At 46.3% G+C, this 18672-nt stretch overlaps 1 protein-coding gene across 1 annotated transcript in view; it reads left to right on the top strand.

Moving 5' to 3' along the window:
* The window catches only part of LOC144953166 (SCO-spondin-like), a 187033-nt gene that overhangs the window by 148062 nt on the left and 20299 nt on the right, over positions 1 to 18672 (top strand). Inside the window, exons 97-104 of the mRNA XM_078883760.1 lie at positions 37 to 213; positions 2361 to 2477; positions 7038 to 7176; positions 8974 to 9173; positions 10718 to 10888; positions 13597 to 13724; positions 16669 to 16811; positions 18063 to 18109. Coding sequence (XP_078739886.1) covers positions 37 to 213; positions 2361 to 2477; positions 7038 to 7176; positions 8974 to 9173; positions 10718 to 10888; positions 13597 to 13724; positions 16669 to 16811; positions 18063 to 18109 — 1122 coding nt within the window. The remainder of the gene's footprint in view (positions 1 to 36; positions 214 to 2360; positions 2478 to 7037; positions 7177 to 8973; positions 9174 to 10717; positions 10889 to 13596; positions 13725 to 16668; positions 16812 to 18062; positions 18110 to 18672) is intronic.

The following is an 18672-nucleotide window of genomic DNA, read 5'->3' as shown; positions in this document are numbered from 1 at the left end:
GCCGGTGCGGCTGATGGATGCGCGTGGACTCCGAAGACGATGTGTGCGTCTGGGGAGCCTGGGGTCCGTGGGGCGGTTGCCGGGAGCCGTGCAGCGGCGGCTTTCGGGTTCGTCAGCGGGCGCCGCTGGCCCCAGCCGACCCCACGGGGCCCAGGGCCCGATGCCACGGGGCCCGTCTCCAAAGCGAGAGCTGCAACACCGCGACGTGCCCAGGCAAAGTTGGCGCACCGCGGACACTTACCGACGATGAATGATTTGCCAGCGAGTTTTGTTTCGCGCGTCTTGTGATCAAAGGATTGTCAACGTTGTTGGTTTACTCTGCAACTCATCGCAGCTGGTGCGGAAGTAGTTTACGCGACAAACCTTACCAATTGGCTGTGTCGGCTGGTGCCTGGTTTAACGACACATTTGTATTTACGCGATCTAACCCCAGGAAAAAAACGTTTATCACGAAAGTTATATAGGCCCACTTTGTAGTTCACGGGCTCGGCTCAGGCTTGGCTCTGGCTCCAAGTGAGCCAGCATCTCAGAGCCACCCGTAACTTGAGCCGCCCCTGAGCAAGTTTCAACCCGTGCTCAAGATATCCGTGGGCTGAGCCACAACTGAGCCGCTCACTCCCTGCTTCTTTTGGAAACAAGCGAGCTGCTCAAGCCTGAGCTAAGCCATGGCGATCTCCACTGCCCTAATAATGTTTCTGCTTGAATGTCCAATCTAGGTCTGCGGACGACTCAGCCAATCAACCTTCCAAGGTCGATAAAAAATAAGTGCCACTGTGTAAGAAGTCAGCAGTTGTTGTTCTGTGTACGGAACTGGCCACAACCATAGGAATGGGGAAATTCCCTTCAGGGGCTTGGGGCTATCAACAAAAAACCCTTTTTAGTGCGGAGGCCACTTTGAAATTTTATTTTGCCAGCAATGTTTTCATCGTTTCAAGATCATTTTTGAAACATAAACTCTTGTGGGAGGCATCCTTATTCAGTATTTCATCATATATGAAAAAATAATATATGAAATCATATATATGAAATAAATCACACTTGAAAAAAAATACCCAAAAAAAATCCCAAGCAATACAAGGTGACATCACTCGAAAATGTGTAAAAGTTATGCCTGTAACCTACTTGACTTGCTGTCCTACCATCTGCTAACCATTTAATAGCACTTAGAGGCCAATCGATACATAACCAATGGCGCTGTGACCACCCATTAAGTTCTGATGCATGGCACACATCCACAAATGTTCCAGCAGAGGTAATCACAGACCTACACAGAGCCCTCGGGCTCCCTGCAGCCAAACTCTCATTGCATAATTCACTCTCCCAATCTCGGGCAGCTAAATACGTAAATAGGTCATTCCTCGTTAGGAGCAAGCAACTTCCTAAATCCGTTTTCAGTCACCGCTAAGGTCTCTGCTCTAAAACAGTGGTCGGGAAGTGGTCTGCAGAACCACCCATTGCACAACTACTCACCATCAGCACAGCTGACTGTTGACTGACTCATACCTGTCAACCCCTTATCAGTGCCCTACCTGATTACAGACCGATTCAGACCTCATTCAGTTGAACACGTAGGCTTTCGCGACCAATATTATTCATGATAAAGGTTTACATTTCGCGTACGTATAAATGTGTTGTAACCCTCCACCACCCGACACAGCCAATTAGTAATTGAATTGTCACGTAAACAAAATGGCAATTAGTTACTACTTCAGCCCACCGGTGTGTTGGAGAGTAAATCCACAACATTTACAATTTTGGTACAACGTTTCACAAACAAATAGACAAAATTCATGTTTTTTTTTGCCCATATTGAAACGGCTGTATGCCGTATGTACCTGAAAACTCAATGTCCATGTTCAAGAATACGGGTAAACCGTATAGGTTAACAAGTATGCCGACTCTACGTCTGTTTTGGTGGCATCCTTTAGAGGAGTCTTAATTTTGAAAAACACGTTACTGGGGGCTTGGCAGTGGCAATGCGCAGGTCCAGAAGGGTTGGAAACCACTGCTCTAGAGAGAGAGAGAGGCGAGATGCCTCGGACCACATGTCTTGCGACGTTGATGACCCAACTAAACTATTATTAAACTAATTTTTATTTTACCAGATAGGGCCCACTGAGCTGCTACATAGCTCTTTTTCAGAAGTGACCTTGCCACAAAAGATAGCTCAACGAAGTGGCTTATCATCGCGTGGACATTTATAGCAGCCAAATATTCTCACCGGACGTTTCTAAATGCGGAGGGGAAAAAAACCAAGAGGACCCGGAGAAACATCCACGAGATCATGGGTCTCGAACCCACGACCCCTTGCATAGCAGGCGAGGTAGTTAACATCTCGCCACCGTGTCTGTGTGCCGCAGGGGAGCGGTGCGAGGACCGGGGCAAGGCATTCCTGTCCACGTGTGCCAACCAGTGCCCGCGAAGCTGCTCTGACCTCTGGGAGCACGTCGAGTGCCTGCAGGGCAGCTGCAAGGAAGGTATTGGCGACAGTCTGACAATTTTCATTGAAGAAATTACGCGCGAAATTGTACTTTTTATTTGTACTTTAGTCAACGATGACAAAGGAGCACGGCCATCGATAACTGCGACTTCCCACAGTAATACGACGCGGCTGGATAAAAACCGCAGACTAAGATATTTCATGAGGGTTCTTAGAGACTGCAGTGCACTGACAATGACCAAAAATCGTACTTCGCTATATATGTAAGATTGACTGGCCCCAATGAATGGCTGAATTGACAATACTGGGGATGAGAGGGAAAGAACTACTTCTAATGGCTAAGAGTGGATTAAATGTTTGGCTGTTCTAGCGAGCTAGACTTAGATAATGAATAAATTAAATCCACAGACCAAGACTTGAGTAACATTTTACAGGTTTTCACAGACTAGACGAACACTATGATTTAAATCAAAAGTGCTGACTAATTTAAGAAATTATTCATTGAACACGATGTATTAATTTGTGAATGACGGATGTGACTTGCTACTCTTTTGGATGGTGCTGTGGGCAGAGCACCTGACCCACAGTTTGGAAAGCTGTGAGAATTAAAATCTCGATTCGGAGTCACTAATTACTGTATCACTGTGTAACATAAAAAGAAAATTGTTCCTGGATAGTAAGTGTTATTTTACAATTGCTTATGCCTCAAAAGTACAGAAAAATGCGTATTATTCCCCTCAAATTTTGCTTTTTGTGACCGGGACACAAAAGCAAAGTTAATAATCCACTCCATTAATAACACGAAACTCCTTGGTTCTTTCGGTAAAGTCACGTAGAAAAACAATAATAGATCACGACGTTTCGATCGCCACACAAGCGACCGTCTTCAGGTGGGATAGAGCAAAGCAAGATTAATAACACTGTATAACAAATATATTATATGTGTTTGTTCCTGGGTAATGAGTGTTATTTCCTAATTGCTTATGCTTTCAAAGTACAGAAAATGGCTATTATTCCCCACAAACTTTGCTTTTGTGACCAGGACAGTGGTATTTTGAAATGTACCTATTTTTAATGAGAAAACGTGGTGTGCATAGGTGTAATTCCTTCACGTTAAGTCCTGGTTACAAAAGCATCGTTTGTGGGGAATAATAGCCATTCTCTATATATTTTTGAGGCATAAGCAATTAGAAAATAACACTTACTACCCAGGAACAAAAATCGTGTTACAAAGTGAATTATCATCCTTTCACAGGGTTTATTATTTTTTGTTGTTGTCTACCGAGCGTTGATAACACTGGCCAACACACTTTTTCTGGCATAAGGTATTCCAATGGTTTTAAGGTAATTTTAGGGTGCTGATTCCAAATCTGGCATCAGTTTTTTTTTTCTATCACATCAGGTTTTTGAGATTTCAAATATTGCATTTTCACTAAAAACTGCAGAAGGAAAATATTAAATAAATGTGGATATCTACATAAAATTATATTATAAACACACTATCCTAAAAATACAGCACCATATTTTAACACTAAAGCAGTCACTGACTCGCAACAACTTGACATCATAAGTGACAGAGTTAATTTCGGGTAAAATCAATGAAAATTGGGTATGCCGATAGCATAAAAATGAGATGTGATAGAGCAAATCTGAGATCAGATTTGGAATCAGCACCCTGAAATTAGTCTAAAACAGCTGCAAAAGTCCAGGCCAGAAAAAAATGTTTTTTTTTTTTTTACCTGTGTAATAGAATGGGTGCTACGTTGTGGCAACTCAAAAGTGGCCTGGTATGGATATGCTAGCTCCTGTCGTAGGCAAGTGGAATTTCCTACCACTTTCTCAGGCAGCGGAGGAATATGGGTCACTGCATAACGCTCATTGGAGTATAGAGAAATACCCCTTTTTACCGTTAACTGCCGAGAAAAATATTCAATTCGGAGTGAAACTTGTACAACCACGTGGAAAATTATTGCTATGCACTCAAGCAATGTAACCATATTGTTATAGCCAACGTTATTTTTTTAAAGGCCCTTTCTACTTTTCTGTTACAATACGATGTTAATGACAACGGTTGAGAATATTTTTTTTAGAGGTTTATTCAGGGGCATTCTCGAGAAGACACATTTCAAAAAATAATGCTGAGGCCACTGTGACATGGCTACGTAAGCTAACGGGATGAAAACTTCGTTTTCTCATGTCAAGGGGCCCTTCAGTTATAAAAATGCGGCGTGTGGTAAAACTGGAACGAGATTTGGCCACGGCTCTGTTTGACGGGCGTTGTAAAATCGGCTTTCTGGATGCTCCTGTCAAATTAGTTGTTTTTTTTAGGTCAGCACAAGCAGCGCAGAAAGGGATTTATTTCTTTGATGCAGAATAAAAATCCAGACAGGATAAGCTCTTTCACTAAGGTTACAATGCAACGTAATGAATGCTTTTCAGATACAGCGACGTGAATTGCATTCCCCTTTCAATGTAATTCATCACAAGAGGTGCAGGACTCCTGAATTGTTTAAATCATTATTTAAATGACAAAGTATGACGGTACTGCATGTAACAACGTTTCGCTAACGCGCGGCGAAATTGACTCAGGGTCCTTTAAGTTTAATCTTATTCGAAATAATCCACGGTGGCTATACACCAATAGCCCCACACTCCCTCCTCACGCTCTCCATTTCGAAATTTGGTCCCGCGGATTTTCTTAGCGACGACCCTCGATGTTTTTTTTTCACGCGTTCAAAGCATCGGCAGCATGGTTGCCGACTGAAGCCCGCTCTCCGATGTCCTCCGCCGGGAAATGTACCGCTGTCTCAGAAGTGCTCTGCCTGGCCGCTCATAGTCTGCCATTTCGCTCAACATCCCAGTGGCTATATTTACCTTTAAAAGCTGCTCATATATTTTTTAAGGCATCACCTGTGCAGGAGGTTGTTGGCAATTCTAGATTTGAAGCTTTCGTGACTGCAAGGATTAATATTCTTAGGTTTTTTCAGGTAAAGTCACGTAGGTAAAAAATTAAAATTAATAAAAGTAAAATAAAAAATTAAATAAAAATCACGACGTTTCGGAGGCAACACAAGCTTCCGGCTTCAGGTGGAACCGTTGGCAATGTGTCCCTTCCAACGGGCATTGATCCTTGCAGGGGATTTTTGCCTACGATTGGCACCGCGGCACGGGATTGCATTCGAAATTTCAATGAGCCTCGCACGGGAGACCTGCAGACTACCCGGAATGCCGTTCATCTCCACTCTGCACAGGTTTTATCTGGGTACTCCAGTTTCACGGTGGTGAGATGTTAACTCCCACGCCTGGTAAGCAGCAGGCCGTGGGTTTGATCCCGACCCTGACGCCTATATATTTGGAGTTTGCATTTTATCCCCGTGGTCACGTGGATTTTTCACCGGGTCATTCCGGTTTTTCCCTCCACATTTAGAAACGTGCGTTTAGAGTATTTGGCTGCTAGAAATGTCCACGTGATGATAAGCCACTTCGTTGAGCTATCATTTGTGGCCAGGTCGCTTCTGAAAAAGAGCTACATAGCTCAGCTGGCATTACCTGGAAACATAACATTGTTTAAATTGTTTTAGTTTTCTTCCTCCAAATGAAACCGACTTGCTTAAAATTGGCCAAATATCTCCACTGCAGGACAGTTCTGAAAAGGAGTCTAGTGGTTTGGAGAGGCTTTACCATCTAACATAGTTTGGCAGTGAGCAAACTTTATGGATTGACTGCACTGAACACAATGCACAAGCACAACACGGACAGTTGCCAACAGCAACAACACAAAGCTCCGACTGCAAGATTCATAATTGATGTTCAAACAGTGGCGGCAGTGCACGAACAGACCGAAATCTCCTCGCCACTCTCTTCGCACACCGAAACGCTGCCTTGCAACAAAACAATTGATTCCAGCCCTACCGTGAATGCGTCCTGCCCCCCCAACATGCGGATTGTCGAGGGGGGAGGGGTTACTGCAAAGCAGCAGTCGTAATTCATTCGCGCCTCCGATGGTTGGCTACGTACGGTGCGAAAGAAGTTCAACTTACGTGCATGACCTTTGTGCTTTAATCCACCATGAGGACCACCACTTCTGCCCCCCCCACCTCCTCTTACTTACACCTTCCGCCTCTTCTATATCTCCCAAATTAAACTTCTCACAATTTGGAACACAGTTATGGAAGAAGCACCGTACATGCATAGTGCAGCCCTTTTCTTAAATCACGGCTGGACAAGGGCCTCCCCCATACCTTGTGGTTCATGGAGGTTATTGACCATACTTCACTACACTGGCCAGTACAGGATGGCGAAGGTGAGGAATAGACATTAGAGCGTAGTACAGTACAACAGACGATTTTTGCCGCAGCGCCCTCAGCTGATAACATCAGAGTCACGTCTGAAGTGATTTCACGCGGCTCTCAATGAGAATTTAGGCCGCACTCATCTCCTGCTTATGGCCCCTGAGCCAGTGGTGGATATTCCTTATTCCTATGGCAGGAGCGAGTCTACCTAGAGGACAACTACTATGGCAGTGCAGCTCCGTGAATTATCTCAAAATTTGCGAGGCAACGATAACCCCCCCCCCTCCGTCCCTCCGCCGGCACAGGCTGCCGTTGCCCCGAGGGCTGGCTACTTCAGGACCGTGCGTGCGTCCCCGTCGCGCAGTGCCGCTGTGGCCTCCCGTCTCCGAACGCCAGCCAAGAGTACCGGCCGGGCGAGGTGGTGCGGGTCGACTGCAACGAGTGGTACGACGATCGCCGCTGCCGCCGCTGCCACCACAGCATCATTCCGGCGGATCGCTGCGCTGTGAAACGGCAGCGTCAAGTTCGCGTTGGGCGCCAGCCGCGTGTTTCTGCTCAGCCCTGAATTTTTTACCAAGTTGTCATTTTGTTAATCATTCATGGTGCAGGGGATACTTCGCAGACTGCCCGGGTGTATTTTAGAAACACTGTGTGTGTGTGTGTGCGTGCATCCAGTTTGAATGAAAATGCTGTTTCGTCAGATAGTGTGTTCAAATAATGAGAAGTACTAACTGGTACTGATTATGCCCACACAATGGGTGGGTTTCGTCATGCGATGGTTTGCGAACTGCACCACAAATTTGTCAACTTGAGTTTGATTCCTGGCCACGGCTAATATCAGTGGTGAGTGATATCTGAACCGGTCCCTGTGCCACCCCTTCACCGACTCTCGATGACCAGCGTGGTGAAATATGGTCAAGCAATTTCCCATGACCCCACATGGTCTGGAGATGCCTTCATCCAATTTGCAATATGTGTACGGTTACAGTTTTTTTTCGTGAAACTAAAATGTGTAATTGGTAAGGGAATGGCAATAATAAAATCTGAGTGAAAATTCAGGGTTAAATGATTTTTTTTTACCATTAAACTAGTTATTGCGAAATAATTCAAAATTGTGGTTAGTGTCATGTTTAATGTGACAGAAAATGAAATTTCACACCCTCATGAAAGCCGATGATTGCAGTGGTTAAAGATACTATTTCCAGGTCATCAGCTCTCGAATTAGGTTTTAATTTGGCCACAGGTTAACAGTGCAAAACGTTAAAAACCCAGGTACACATTCAGTTCTCAAAAATCGTCACACACAAGCACTTGTAGTAGATTTTTTTAATTCACCAAACATTTATTTTTGGGATTTTTCTTCTTAAAAGTACTTAAAATATGCAACTACTGCAGTACAATTAGAATGGTGCAAGTGTTGGTACAATGCGGTGCAATTGTTGGAACAACACGTTAGAATTAAGTCATGTAATTATCATTCCAGTTGCCACAACAATGGGGCAGCAATTGTCTCCATGGTGGAAGTTCCACATTCCTCCGGTAGGAGCCATCGTGCTCCAGAGGACAAACCCTGGGCAACATCCCCAAACATTTTCCCCGTTTTTCAGCAACAAATAAATGAGCAGATCCCCCAGGTCAAACTTGTTGACCTTATAATTGTGGGACATGTGCTGTAACCACGAAGCCACGCGCGCACTGTGCGCAGGAAAGACAGCCACCAGAAATATCCACCAATGGCTGCTGAGTTGCCAAGGAAGATGATGACAATGATGACCATTGCTCCAGGATCGTTTGAACATGAGCGATAGGAAAGCACGCTGAAAATTGTCCAGGTATTGGTTTTCACAGCAGGAGAGAGAGAGGGGTGGGGAAACGATGAAAAAAAACTGATCGCATGCTGAACGACGTAACCTACGTGTGCGTGTGTGTATAGCGCTCCGCGCTACGAACCTGGTGACCCGAGTTCGATTCCTGCTCATGGCCAATACAAGTGACAATTATCTGAACCGGTCCTGGGCCTCCTCCTCGGTCGACTCAGCCTCAAACGAGTACTAGGCGCGGTGTGTAAACATCACCACTGGGGAGACAAAGGCGGCCGGGCATGGTGCTGGCCACCCACCCCCTCGTGTGCCGTACCGGCCTTCGTAGGGGGTGCTCGCTAACAGCACTTGCCCCTGCAGTCTGTTACAGGCTACGCTATGTGATCTTTGTCTTTGTTTTTTGTGTGGCTGCCCGCTGCAGCGTGTGCGTCAAGGGCACGTTCGTGTGCACGGAGCGTGTGTGCCCGGAGTTGGGGCCCTGGTCCGCGTGGGGCGAGTGCTCGCGCAGCTGCGGCGGAGGCACGCGCGCGCGGCACCGCGACTGCCCCGACGCGTCCGCCCCGCACGCGTGTCCCGGGGAGCCCCAGCAGAGCGAGGCGTGCAGCCCCCAGCCATGCCGAGGTAAGGGGGACGGCGATCAGTCGCGGCAGGGGTGGGAGGGGGGCGGGAGACAAATATCGCCTGTGTAGCCTTTAACTGACCGGTTGGGGTCACGCACACGCGCACGCGGCGCGCCCGTGACAAGGTCACGGTGCAACCAAGGCCACCAGAATACAATGATTTCTCCACCGAGTCGGATCAGCTCTCGCCGTCTCAACACCGCGCGGTGAGCCCCCTGGAGTGAACCGTCATTGTGCACTTGCCGGTGCTCAAATTGTCGGACTTTTACATCCGTAACAGGTTTTACGTGCAACCAGCGGCGCGTGTAATGAGGGCGGCTGTTGCGCGGATCTGCCGATTCGTGTTGTGTCCTGGACACCCTTACTAATGAGATGTTCCGTCTCGAGCGATTTCCGGGTGAAATCGTTAATTGGCGGCTCTGCAATGGCAGGGACGTGGTTGCAGTTAGACACTCCGTAAGTGCAATTGTATGAATATTTGTATAAATTTAAGCGGCCAATAAGTAGACTTCAGTAGTGCCTTCACCATCGATTCAGAATGTCTTGTGGGCAGCCCATGCCCGTAATCGCGCTTCACGGAGACAGGGGTTGAAGCTTCACGCAGAGATGCCCTGGAGTGTGGTGATAGCACACTGGGTTCTAATAGAACCACTCCAGGACCAGAAGGTGCCTGTGTGAAGACTCAGGAGCAAGTAGGTCTGTGACTTATATTTGCACGGTTTGAATGGTTATCCCCTTGGTATGCACGTGTTTTCTCTGGGCACTTTGTGGTGTTCCTCTCCTCAAGGTGTAGAACGTATTGACTATGCTGGGGCCTTGTCGAGGCTGTAACGTGGCAGTGCGGGTTGGGGATTGGTGGGCATGGATGTAATCTTTGTGATTGGGTGCGGTGCCAGGGTGTTGTTGATTGTTTGCGATTGGATGGGGTACCAGGGTAGTAGTGAATGCGTGTGATTGAGTGGTGTGCCTGTTGTGTTGCCGAACGTTCCCGTGGATTCTGCTGATGCTGGGATTCTGAGTGGCTGTCTCTCCTTTGTGTGCATGCAGAGGACCGTCGCTTTTATAGTTTTTTTCATCCCCGAGCCTGTGATGTCCTTCACCCTTTGTTCTTTGTCTCTTTATTTTCTTTTTCTCCCGATATCTCTTCTAGTGTAATTGCCCTGGTGACGTTGTATTTTCCAGTTTGAATTTTGCAAGGTGCTTTGAGATGCACTTCCATTTAAGCACCAAATGAATGCAAATCCCTAGTATTACATATATTGAATATATGTTTAACATACCACCATATGTCCAATTCACATTTTAAATAAATTGACCTAACAGCACAAAACTGAATCCTACTTCGAAGTGGTGCGTGCTCACCCTCGTCTTGCAGAATTCAGCGAGCAGTGACAATTCCACATTATCATGGTGGGGCCATATCTCCCCCACGTACCACGTGACTTCTTGAGCCCTCTGCCAGTGGTGGCGCACAGCCAGGTGTCCTCATCCCGTGCCGTGCTGAGCCCGCGCGCCGTCGCTTCCGTGCCTTCCCGTGCCAATCAGCGGATTGCGTCCTGGGAGACTGGGCCGCGTGGAGCTCCTGCAGCGCGTCGTGCGGAGGAGGGGTGTCGTCGCGCAACCGCAGCGTCGTCACCGCCGCCGCCTTCGGAGGCGCCGAATGCCCCGAACCGCTCGTGGCCCAGAGATCGTGCAACAACTACAACTGCAGCGATGGTGAGGCACATGGTGCGGCGGCAGAAGCGTGTGGCCCCTCTTTGTAGCCCGGGGCCTGGGCCCCTCTGGCCTGTCAACCCCCGTGCATGTACCACCGTCTGCGCACTCGATAGCTGCGCCACTGGGCAGGTGCCTTTTTGCCAGTCTGTATCTGTAATTCCTCCTTTTTGGTTATAAAATCGCCAATTATATTTAATGTACAGCACTTCGTCAAAACCACTCTTGCTCGCTGAAGGAAGGCCTTCTCACGCCATTGTTCAGTCATGGGGCTTCTTTGTACTTCATGCTGGTCAAGAGGAGGCCCAGGACAAGCTCAGGTATCATTTGCAACTGATTCCAGCTATGGACAGGTTCATAGTGCAATGCACTAACCACCGTAGCACCACTCCCCCTCAATTGTATCATATTATTGTCATGCCAAGAGATTAATACGTTTCCTTTTGGGACTCAGTATAATATTACATAGTGCCAAAGAATGACCTCCAGAATCAGACATCACGTGATAGACAATGAATTGACTGAACTCAACAGGCCTCTGATCTACACTCGGTGATGCTCCATTCTAATCTCCAGCAAGTGTGTTCATTCATTGCACGGGAATGAAACAGAAATACTTAATCTTGATTTGAAGCTTTCGTGACCGCAGGAATCCATACCCTTTGGTTCTTTCGGTAAAGTCACGTAGATATAAAATAAAATAAATCACGGCGTTTCGATCGCAACACAAGCGACTGTCATCAGGTGGAACAGATACAGCAGGATAACTGCTGACATCGGAACTCCGATGTCAGCAGTTCGCTTGTGTTGCGATCGAAACGTCGTGATTTATTTCATTTGATACCGACGTTACTTTACCGAAAGAACCAAAGAGTATAGAAATACTTAATGTTATGAATTCAATGATAAACCAGATGTACCACGATATCATTGGTTACCATTCTCATGCTATGAGCTCGCTGCACTATTTGGTTTAATCGCAGGTCCGTAAATCCCAGATATGAGAACAGGGGGGTCACCTGGCCACCTCACTCTGTCTTTTGCTCCAATATTATGACCCAATGGAGACTCTCTCCTTGTCTCTCTTGAGTTCTGACCCAGTTGAACAAAGTAAACCTGAAACTTGATTCTTGTACCGAGACAACTTGAGTCATTTCCTCAACAATGTTCTCTGAGTTTGAAGCATGCCATTTCCTAATTATAAGCAATGTGCAAGGATATGGGTGTTACACATTGTTTTTAGTACATCATGAATGTTATTTAGCATCATGATGATGCTGAAAGTTGTTCACATTGTATATCACAAGGCACTTTGAGTGCTCATTCAGTGCCATACAATTAGAATAACCTACTCATGCAGATTCTTCTTACACTTAATATTGCTTTTCAGCACACGCTGCAGTTTCAGTTTGTTTTCCGATAATTGCATTGTTCATTTTGTTCCTTTTGTTAAGGATGCTTAGTCAGCCAAGTGGTGGAGCTTCGTGTGATTGCTGCCTCAGCAAATGGGCTGCTGGCGCTTGCTGCTTGCTGCACGCATGAGAATGTGGCTCGTGGCAAGATCTACCCCAGTGTGCTTTTTTCCTTCCCGGGGATGCTTCCACTAGTGGTGTAATGTTTATCACAATGGATCTCGCAATCCGGAGGGTCGTGGGTTCGACTCCATCTCCCGGCACGGCAGTTAAAACAATGGGGGCAAGTTAAACTCAAATATTAAACTAAACTGTTTTTTCGATTTAAAGCTTTCGTGACTGCAGGGATTCATCTTCTTGGTTCTTTCGGTAAAGTCACGTAGAAGGGAAATAATAAAATAATAAAAATTAAACTATAAAATAATATAATATTATTATTTTATTATTTCTCTTCTACGTGACTTTACCGAAAGAACCAAGAAGATAAACTGTTTTTTTTATTTTCGCTAGGTAAGGCCCACTGAGCTAAGTAGCTCTTTTTCAGAATCCACCTGGCCACAAATGATAGCCCATTGAAGTAGCTTATCATGTGGAAATTGAGATTCTAAATGTGGTGGAAAAAACCGAGGGACCCGGAGAAAAATCCACGCAAACGCGGGTGAACGTGCAAACTCCAAATATACAGGCGTCAGAGTTGGGATCGAACCCACGTTCTCCTGTATACCAGGCGAGGTAGTTAACATCTCGTCACCGCGGTGCCCATAGTTTCTCAAAATCCCCCCTGCTGCCACCTCTGTCCACCAAGAAGCAATAATGTGTGCGGTTGATTGCCAAGATATCTTGTATGTATGTATGTTGAACTTCTTTCGCGCCGTACGTAGCCAACTGTGTTAATTCTAGATTTGAAGCTTTCGTGACTGCAAGGATTCATATTCTTGGGTTTTTTCGGTAAAGTCACGTAGGTAAAATATTAAAATTAATAAAAGTAAAATAAAATAAAAATCACGACGTTTCGGAGGCAACGCAAGCTTCCGTCTGTGTTAATCTTGCCAGCGTGGAAGAGCAGGCCAAAATACCAGCTAGAGGGGGCTGTCTTGAGCTCGCTCTAGTGGAGGCCCCTTCCGCCAGCAGTGGCATGAGCGAGCGATTGCGGTGTCAATGGGTGAACCCATGGTTGATGCGGTGGGTTTTGAAGTGCCGCTTACTCCCAACTCTTCCAAAAATGCCCTCCAGTGGGAGAGGCCCTTCCGCCAGCCGTGGGCAGGCGACTGCAGAGCTGCACTTTCACCTGTTTTACAGATTGCACACCCGGCCAGGTGTACATCGACTGCGCTAACCTGTGCCCGCGCGCGTGCTCGGACCTGCACCAGGGCACAGAGTGCGTCCGCGAGCCCTGCCAACCCGGCTGTGCCTGTCCACGTGGCAAGGTTACTCCCCGCAACTCGGACCTCACAAAGCCCCCTCCCCCCCCGCCGTGCATAGGCATAATGATTCACCCCCCCCACCTCCACCATATTTTGATGACTCCTTGCGATTCAAGGTCACGGTTCGATTCCGGAATCGATTGGCTGATTCATTTTTTTTAGAATGTGATGAGTGTAACGACGGCCACCCGTGGCTGCAGGGTCCGCTCGGCCTCGTTTGCGTGCAGCGTAGACGATTCGAAACGCACTCGCTCATGCGCACGAGACTCAGTGTGCACGCATGTTGAGCTTGGGAACTGATATTAATCGATGAATCCACGTCTTAGCGGGGGATGTTACGTCATCGCTATCAAGATCAGCATCACCAGCATTATCATTTTCACCATTATCGTCATCATCATTTGTCTTCACGATCGCCGTGAGTTTATCTTACGTGTAGCGCCTTTTGCACACGGGAGCTTTGTGATGCTGTTCTTTTGCGCGAAATGGTGAACGTGCAGCACGGTAGCATTCAAATTAAACAACCTTGCCTAAAACGTCCAACAGCAAACAGGATTTGTTTCGAGACCGTTTTAAGGGGCTGGGATTCATATTAAGAATAATACCCCGTGTTTTATGTATGCGTTATGCATATCCATTGTCCCTGTGTGTTCACATCTGAATCTTTTCCGCCAACTTCATCATTTTCCCCCTGGGAGGTGCAGACATGCTCAGTCACAGCCCTCACCTTGCGAATTACCGGCACAGCGTGTCCTCGTTAACTGGTGGCCCGCGGCCCGTAACGTCAAGATGACTTGCATCGGCACGAGTCCGTTTAAACTCTGGCCACTCTTCCTCTCGTGCTGCCGAATGCTTTTAAAAATAACCGTGGCTGTCCTGGTGCCGGTGACAGAGCTTTTGTTAATTTGCTTTCGATGTTATGCAACCATCCTCAAGTGCAGCTTTTGTCGCGCACTTATACATCTTTGTTTTCAGGCAGGCTACGAAATGTGGTGTGTTCAAAAATATTTATATATTTTTTGTCCCCGTACAAGTTGCTCCTGTCTGTTGCGAGCGATATTCTATTCTTGCAAAAGAAATATGTTCGAGAGCTAAATGTTCACGTAGATGTCTACCAGCGATCAACGAGCGCACTTAAGGAGACAGAGAGACAGAGTTCGTGTAGTTGAAGGCGCTATCGGTATCGTCACGACATGAGATGAAGCATCTATATTCAGAACTCTCGCAGAGCAATGCAATTGATCGTGTTAGAGAACGGCCCGTGGAAGTGGATATCACAGAACCACTTCCCAGATCCCTCCAAGTGACCTCTGGTCCACACGGTGGCAGGCAGCACTTCCTCACCTTTCCTGATGCAGAGACGAATGCTCGTTGCTTGAAAGTCTTAACTGATATATTTCATTATCACTGCTGGAATTTAGCCAAATTAAGTACAAAACCAAATTAAGTATAACAACAACTGGACACATACGTCAATAATAATTAGAATTTATAAAGCGCCCTTAAAAATCGTTCTCAGTGTGTTAACACTGCCGTAATAACACTATCCTAATATGAAATGGCCCTTATGCATAGCACATGGGTTTTTTGTACGGTCATTGATGACCAGGCTGAGAACTATGAATTCATTGCACATGAGAACCCAGCTTAATCACAGGCAGCTTTCTGGATTGAAACCCAGGGTCTCGGTGATGCTCGCTCAGTACTCTTGTCCTCTGACCCACACGAACATCGCAAAATGTGGCACTTAAAGAATGTTCAATCTGTGCACAGTTTTTGAGCAGAGACCCGTGTGCGTCGTCAGTGGTATAATGCGACACTTGGGTGAATTTCCATATCTGACAGTTTCACGCGGAATGAAATATGTCTGGAGGACGTGAGTACTTTAAACTGCCTTGGAGTGGTTTTAAATTTGATTATTATTACCGATAGACGGCAGAGGTGGCACGGTGACCCAGGATTCAGGCCTAGCTGTACGGGTGCTAAGCGAGAGGTCAACTGGGTGCATCCACGTGCTCGGCAGGAACTCGAACCGACGGCGGTTTGCTGGCTGAGCTGGGCTGCGGGATTATTAATATCGCAGGGATTAGTAAAAGTTCGAATGCTTAGAAAGCCCATTTAATTAGAATAACAAAATCGAGTTACGACAATATCAGCAATGGGTGATCAAGATGTTAGACACGATGATAATGATGATGGGACTTGCATCAAACCCAATGTCGAGGCAAATTTCCGGAGAGACATGCTCTGAGTTTGGTAACGTTTCTGAGATGTGTAAAGTGACCCTGGTACCGTGACGGACATGGGCCTTAATAGCGGAGAGGTCAGGATGAGCATCAGCTTGAAGACTTCTACAGTTTGTTCTAGATTTGAAGCTTTCGTGACTGCAAGGATTCATATTCTTAGGTTTTTTCGGTAAAGTCATGTAGGTAAAACATTAAAATTAATAAAAGTAAAATAAAATAAAAATCACGACGTTTCGGAGGCAACACAAGCTTCCGTCTTCAGGTGGAACCGTCACAGCCACGACAGCTGTATCAAGTAATACAGCTGTCGTGGCTGTGACGGTTCCACTTGAAGACGGAAGCTTGTGTATCAAGTGATACAGCTGTCGTGGCTGTGACGGTTCCACCTGAAGACGGAAGCTGGTGTTGCCTCCGAAACGTCGTGATTTTTATTTGATTTTACTTTATTAATTTTAATGTTTTACCTACGTGACTTTACCGAAAAAACCTAAGAATATTCTACAGTTTGGTTCGGTAACTGGCCACACCACGCCCTCGTGTGCCGCGCCGGCCTTCTTAGCTACTCGCTCGCAGCACTTGCCCCAACAGTAAGGTTAAAGCTACACGGTGGGGGGGGGGGGGGGCTCTTTGTCTTTATTTGTGCTCACACGTCAATGAATATGTATGCGTGTGCACCACTCCACTGCCACCACCCGTCTTAGGTGCTGCAGGACGGGGTGTGTGTAGCACCCTCTGAGTGCCGCTGTGCGCTTGGTGCGGCCGCCCGCTGGGGGGCCCAGCCCCCCCACAGTGACAGTGTTGAGTACCAGCCGGGCACCGTCCTCGCACAGGAGTGCAACAACTGGTGTGTATGTGTGTGTGTGTGCGCGTGCATGCGAGTTGGCACATTCGGGGGCACATGTGGTGCATCTGCCAGTCAGCTCAGTCAGTCAACCCATGGCACCTGTTGGGTCTGCCCTGTGGCTTTCTGCCAGCGGGCGTTCGAAACTTCACGCGGCCTTAAAGGGCACCTAGCCTGGCATAAGCGCCGTGGAGACGTCACCGCCACTTTGTGGCGAATGGTGGTTGTCTTTGTTGAGTGGCTCCTGATCTTGTTCATCATAGTTTGCGGAATTCCACTTTGGTGAACGCCAAGGTATGAGGGGTCGGCTCAGCCCATCTTATATCTGGGGTCAAGTAAAATGAAGGCTTTGTGGGAATTTAAACGTGGTTATGCCAAGAAGCCACGGCCCCTTTCAGAGTAATGTGTAGCTTCTGCCCCAAAGCTCAGACCTGCCAAAAGAGCCAAAGATGACCACTGCCCCATGCTCATTTTTATAGGGAGATACTTTTGTGTTTTTGTTTACATTAAAATGTTGCTCATTCTGTGACCTTATAAAATAAATAACAGGTTAGTAAACATAAAAGGGAGATTTGGGTTGGGTCACTAAGAGGAAAATAAAATGTCCATCTCTTAAACAACTGATCTTATTCATGGGTCAATCACTGTCCAATTATAAACATGTATTCTTTATCTACCTTACGGATTGTTTTTTATATATGCATTATATTTGTAGTATATGTTAATTTTCCAACCATTTAAGGTATTCAGAATTAAAACTTGCATTCGAAATGCCTCGTTTGTTGATATGATGATTATAAATATGGCTTCCCGTTTAATAAAGACAGCAAGCATATTTGCCTCGCTGTTTGTGCTATAACAAGAGTGGTGGATTTCAAAGTCAACTTCGTGAACATCATCAGACGGACAACATCATTAACAACGAACTAAGTTGTAATCGGCACAACCAAGATCATCGCTTCTCGAGGATAATCTTGCAGTCATTGGAAGCCACACACTTTGGACCACGTGCGATTTCATTTGACCAATGAGGACTCGTCGCTCCGTGTTTGCAGCCGCGGCTGGTGCAGATCACCCCGTTCCCGTTCCCAATTCTCCCTTTGAATGCCATTAAATTAGAACCCTGACCCACAGTGAGAATGGAAATGAAATGCTTATCGTAAGAGCTTTCGTTAGTCAAGTGTGCACAACGTGTTTGGGATCTTTGTTCAAGCGTGGCTTTTCTCTTTGTTTCTCTTTAATGTTTTTGCGAAGCACTTGCATCGACGGCGCCTTTCACTGCACCTCCTTCAACTGCGAGGGTAAGGACTTGCATAACCATGGTCTGGTAGGTCTCTTCATTTTAATTATGAGATGAGAAATAGACACGGCCTTTGTATGTGAGAATGACATTTTTTTTTCTCTCCCAGTTTCACTTTGGTACCACTTACAATGCTGCACAAAATCAATTGTGAAAAATGTATGCCGGGGAATGAAAATAGACGCGTAACAGGCAAAGCCAAGTCTGCAGTCTAAGAGCCACCATCATGCATTAATAGGAATTATTATTATTTCAGTTGCTTACGAATTAAGTGGATTTGCAATTTACAGTCAATTCCTTATCAGCTAATTGTCAGAAGCACACATCATGGCCTACATAACCTAGGATATTACATATCCACAAACGTGCTTTATGCAATACATTATTTAAACTAAGTGATACACACTAACCTACCTTCATCGTGCAGCTGTATCCCAATGTCTTCATTTACATAATCTCATCATCAATAATGAATTCTGCAGAACTTTGCAAGAAATGTAAAACGAATCTAAAGATCTAAAAACAAAGGACGATTGGGGTCTGTTATTCTCAGTAGCTTATCTG

This window comes from Lampetra fluviatilis, chromosome 1 (genome assembly GCF_964198595.1).
Source record: "Lampetra fluviatilis chromosome 1, kcLamFluv1.1, whole genome shotgun sequence".
Classification (NCBI taxonomy): Eukaryota; Metazoa; Chordata; class Hyperoartia; order Petromyzontiformes; family Petromyzontidae; genus Lampetra; species Lampetra fluviatilis.
Note: the sequence above shows the minus strand (reverse complement) of the source record. Positions and strands in the feature narration are given on the sequence as shown.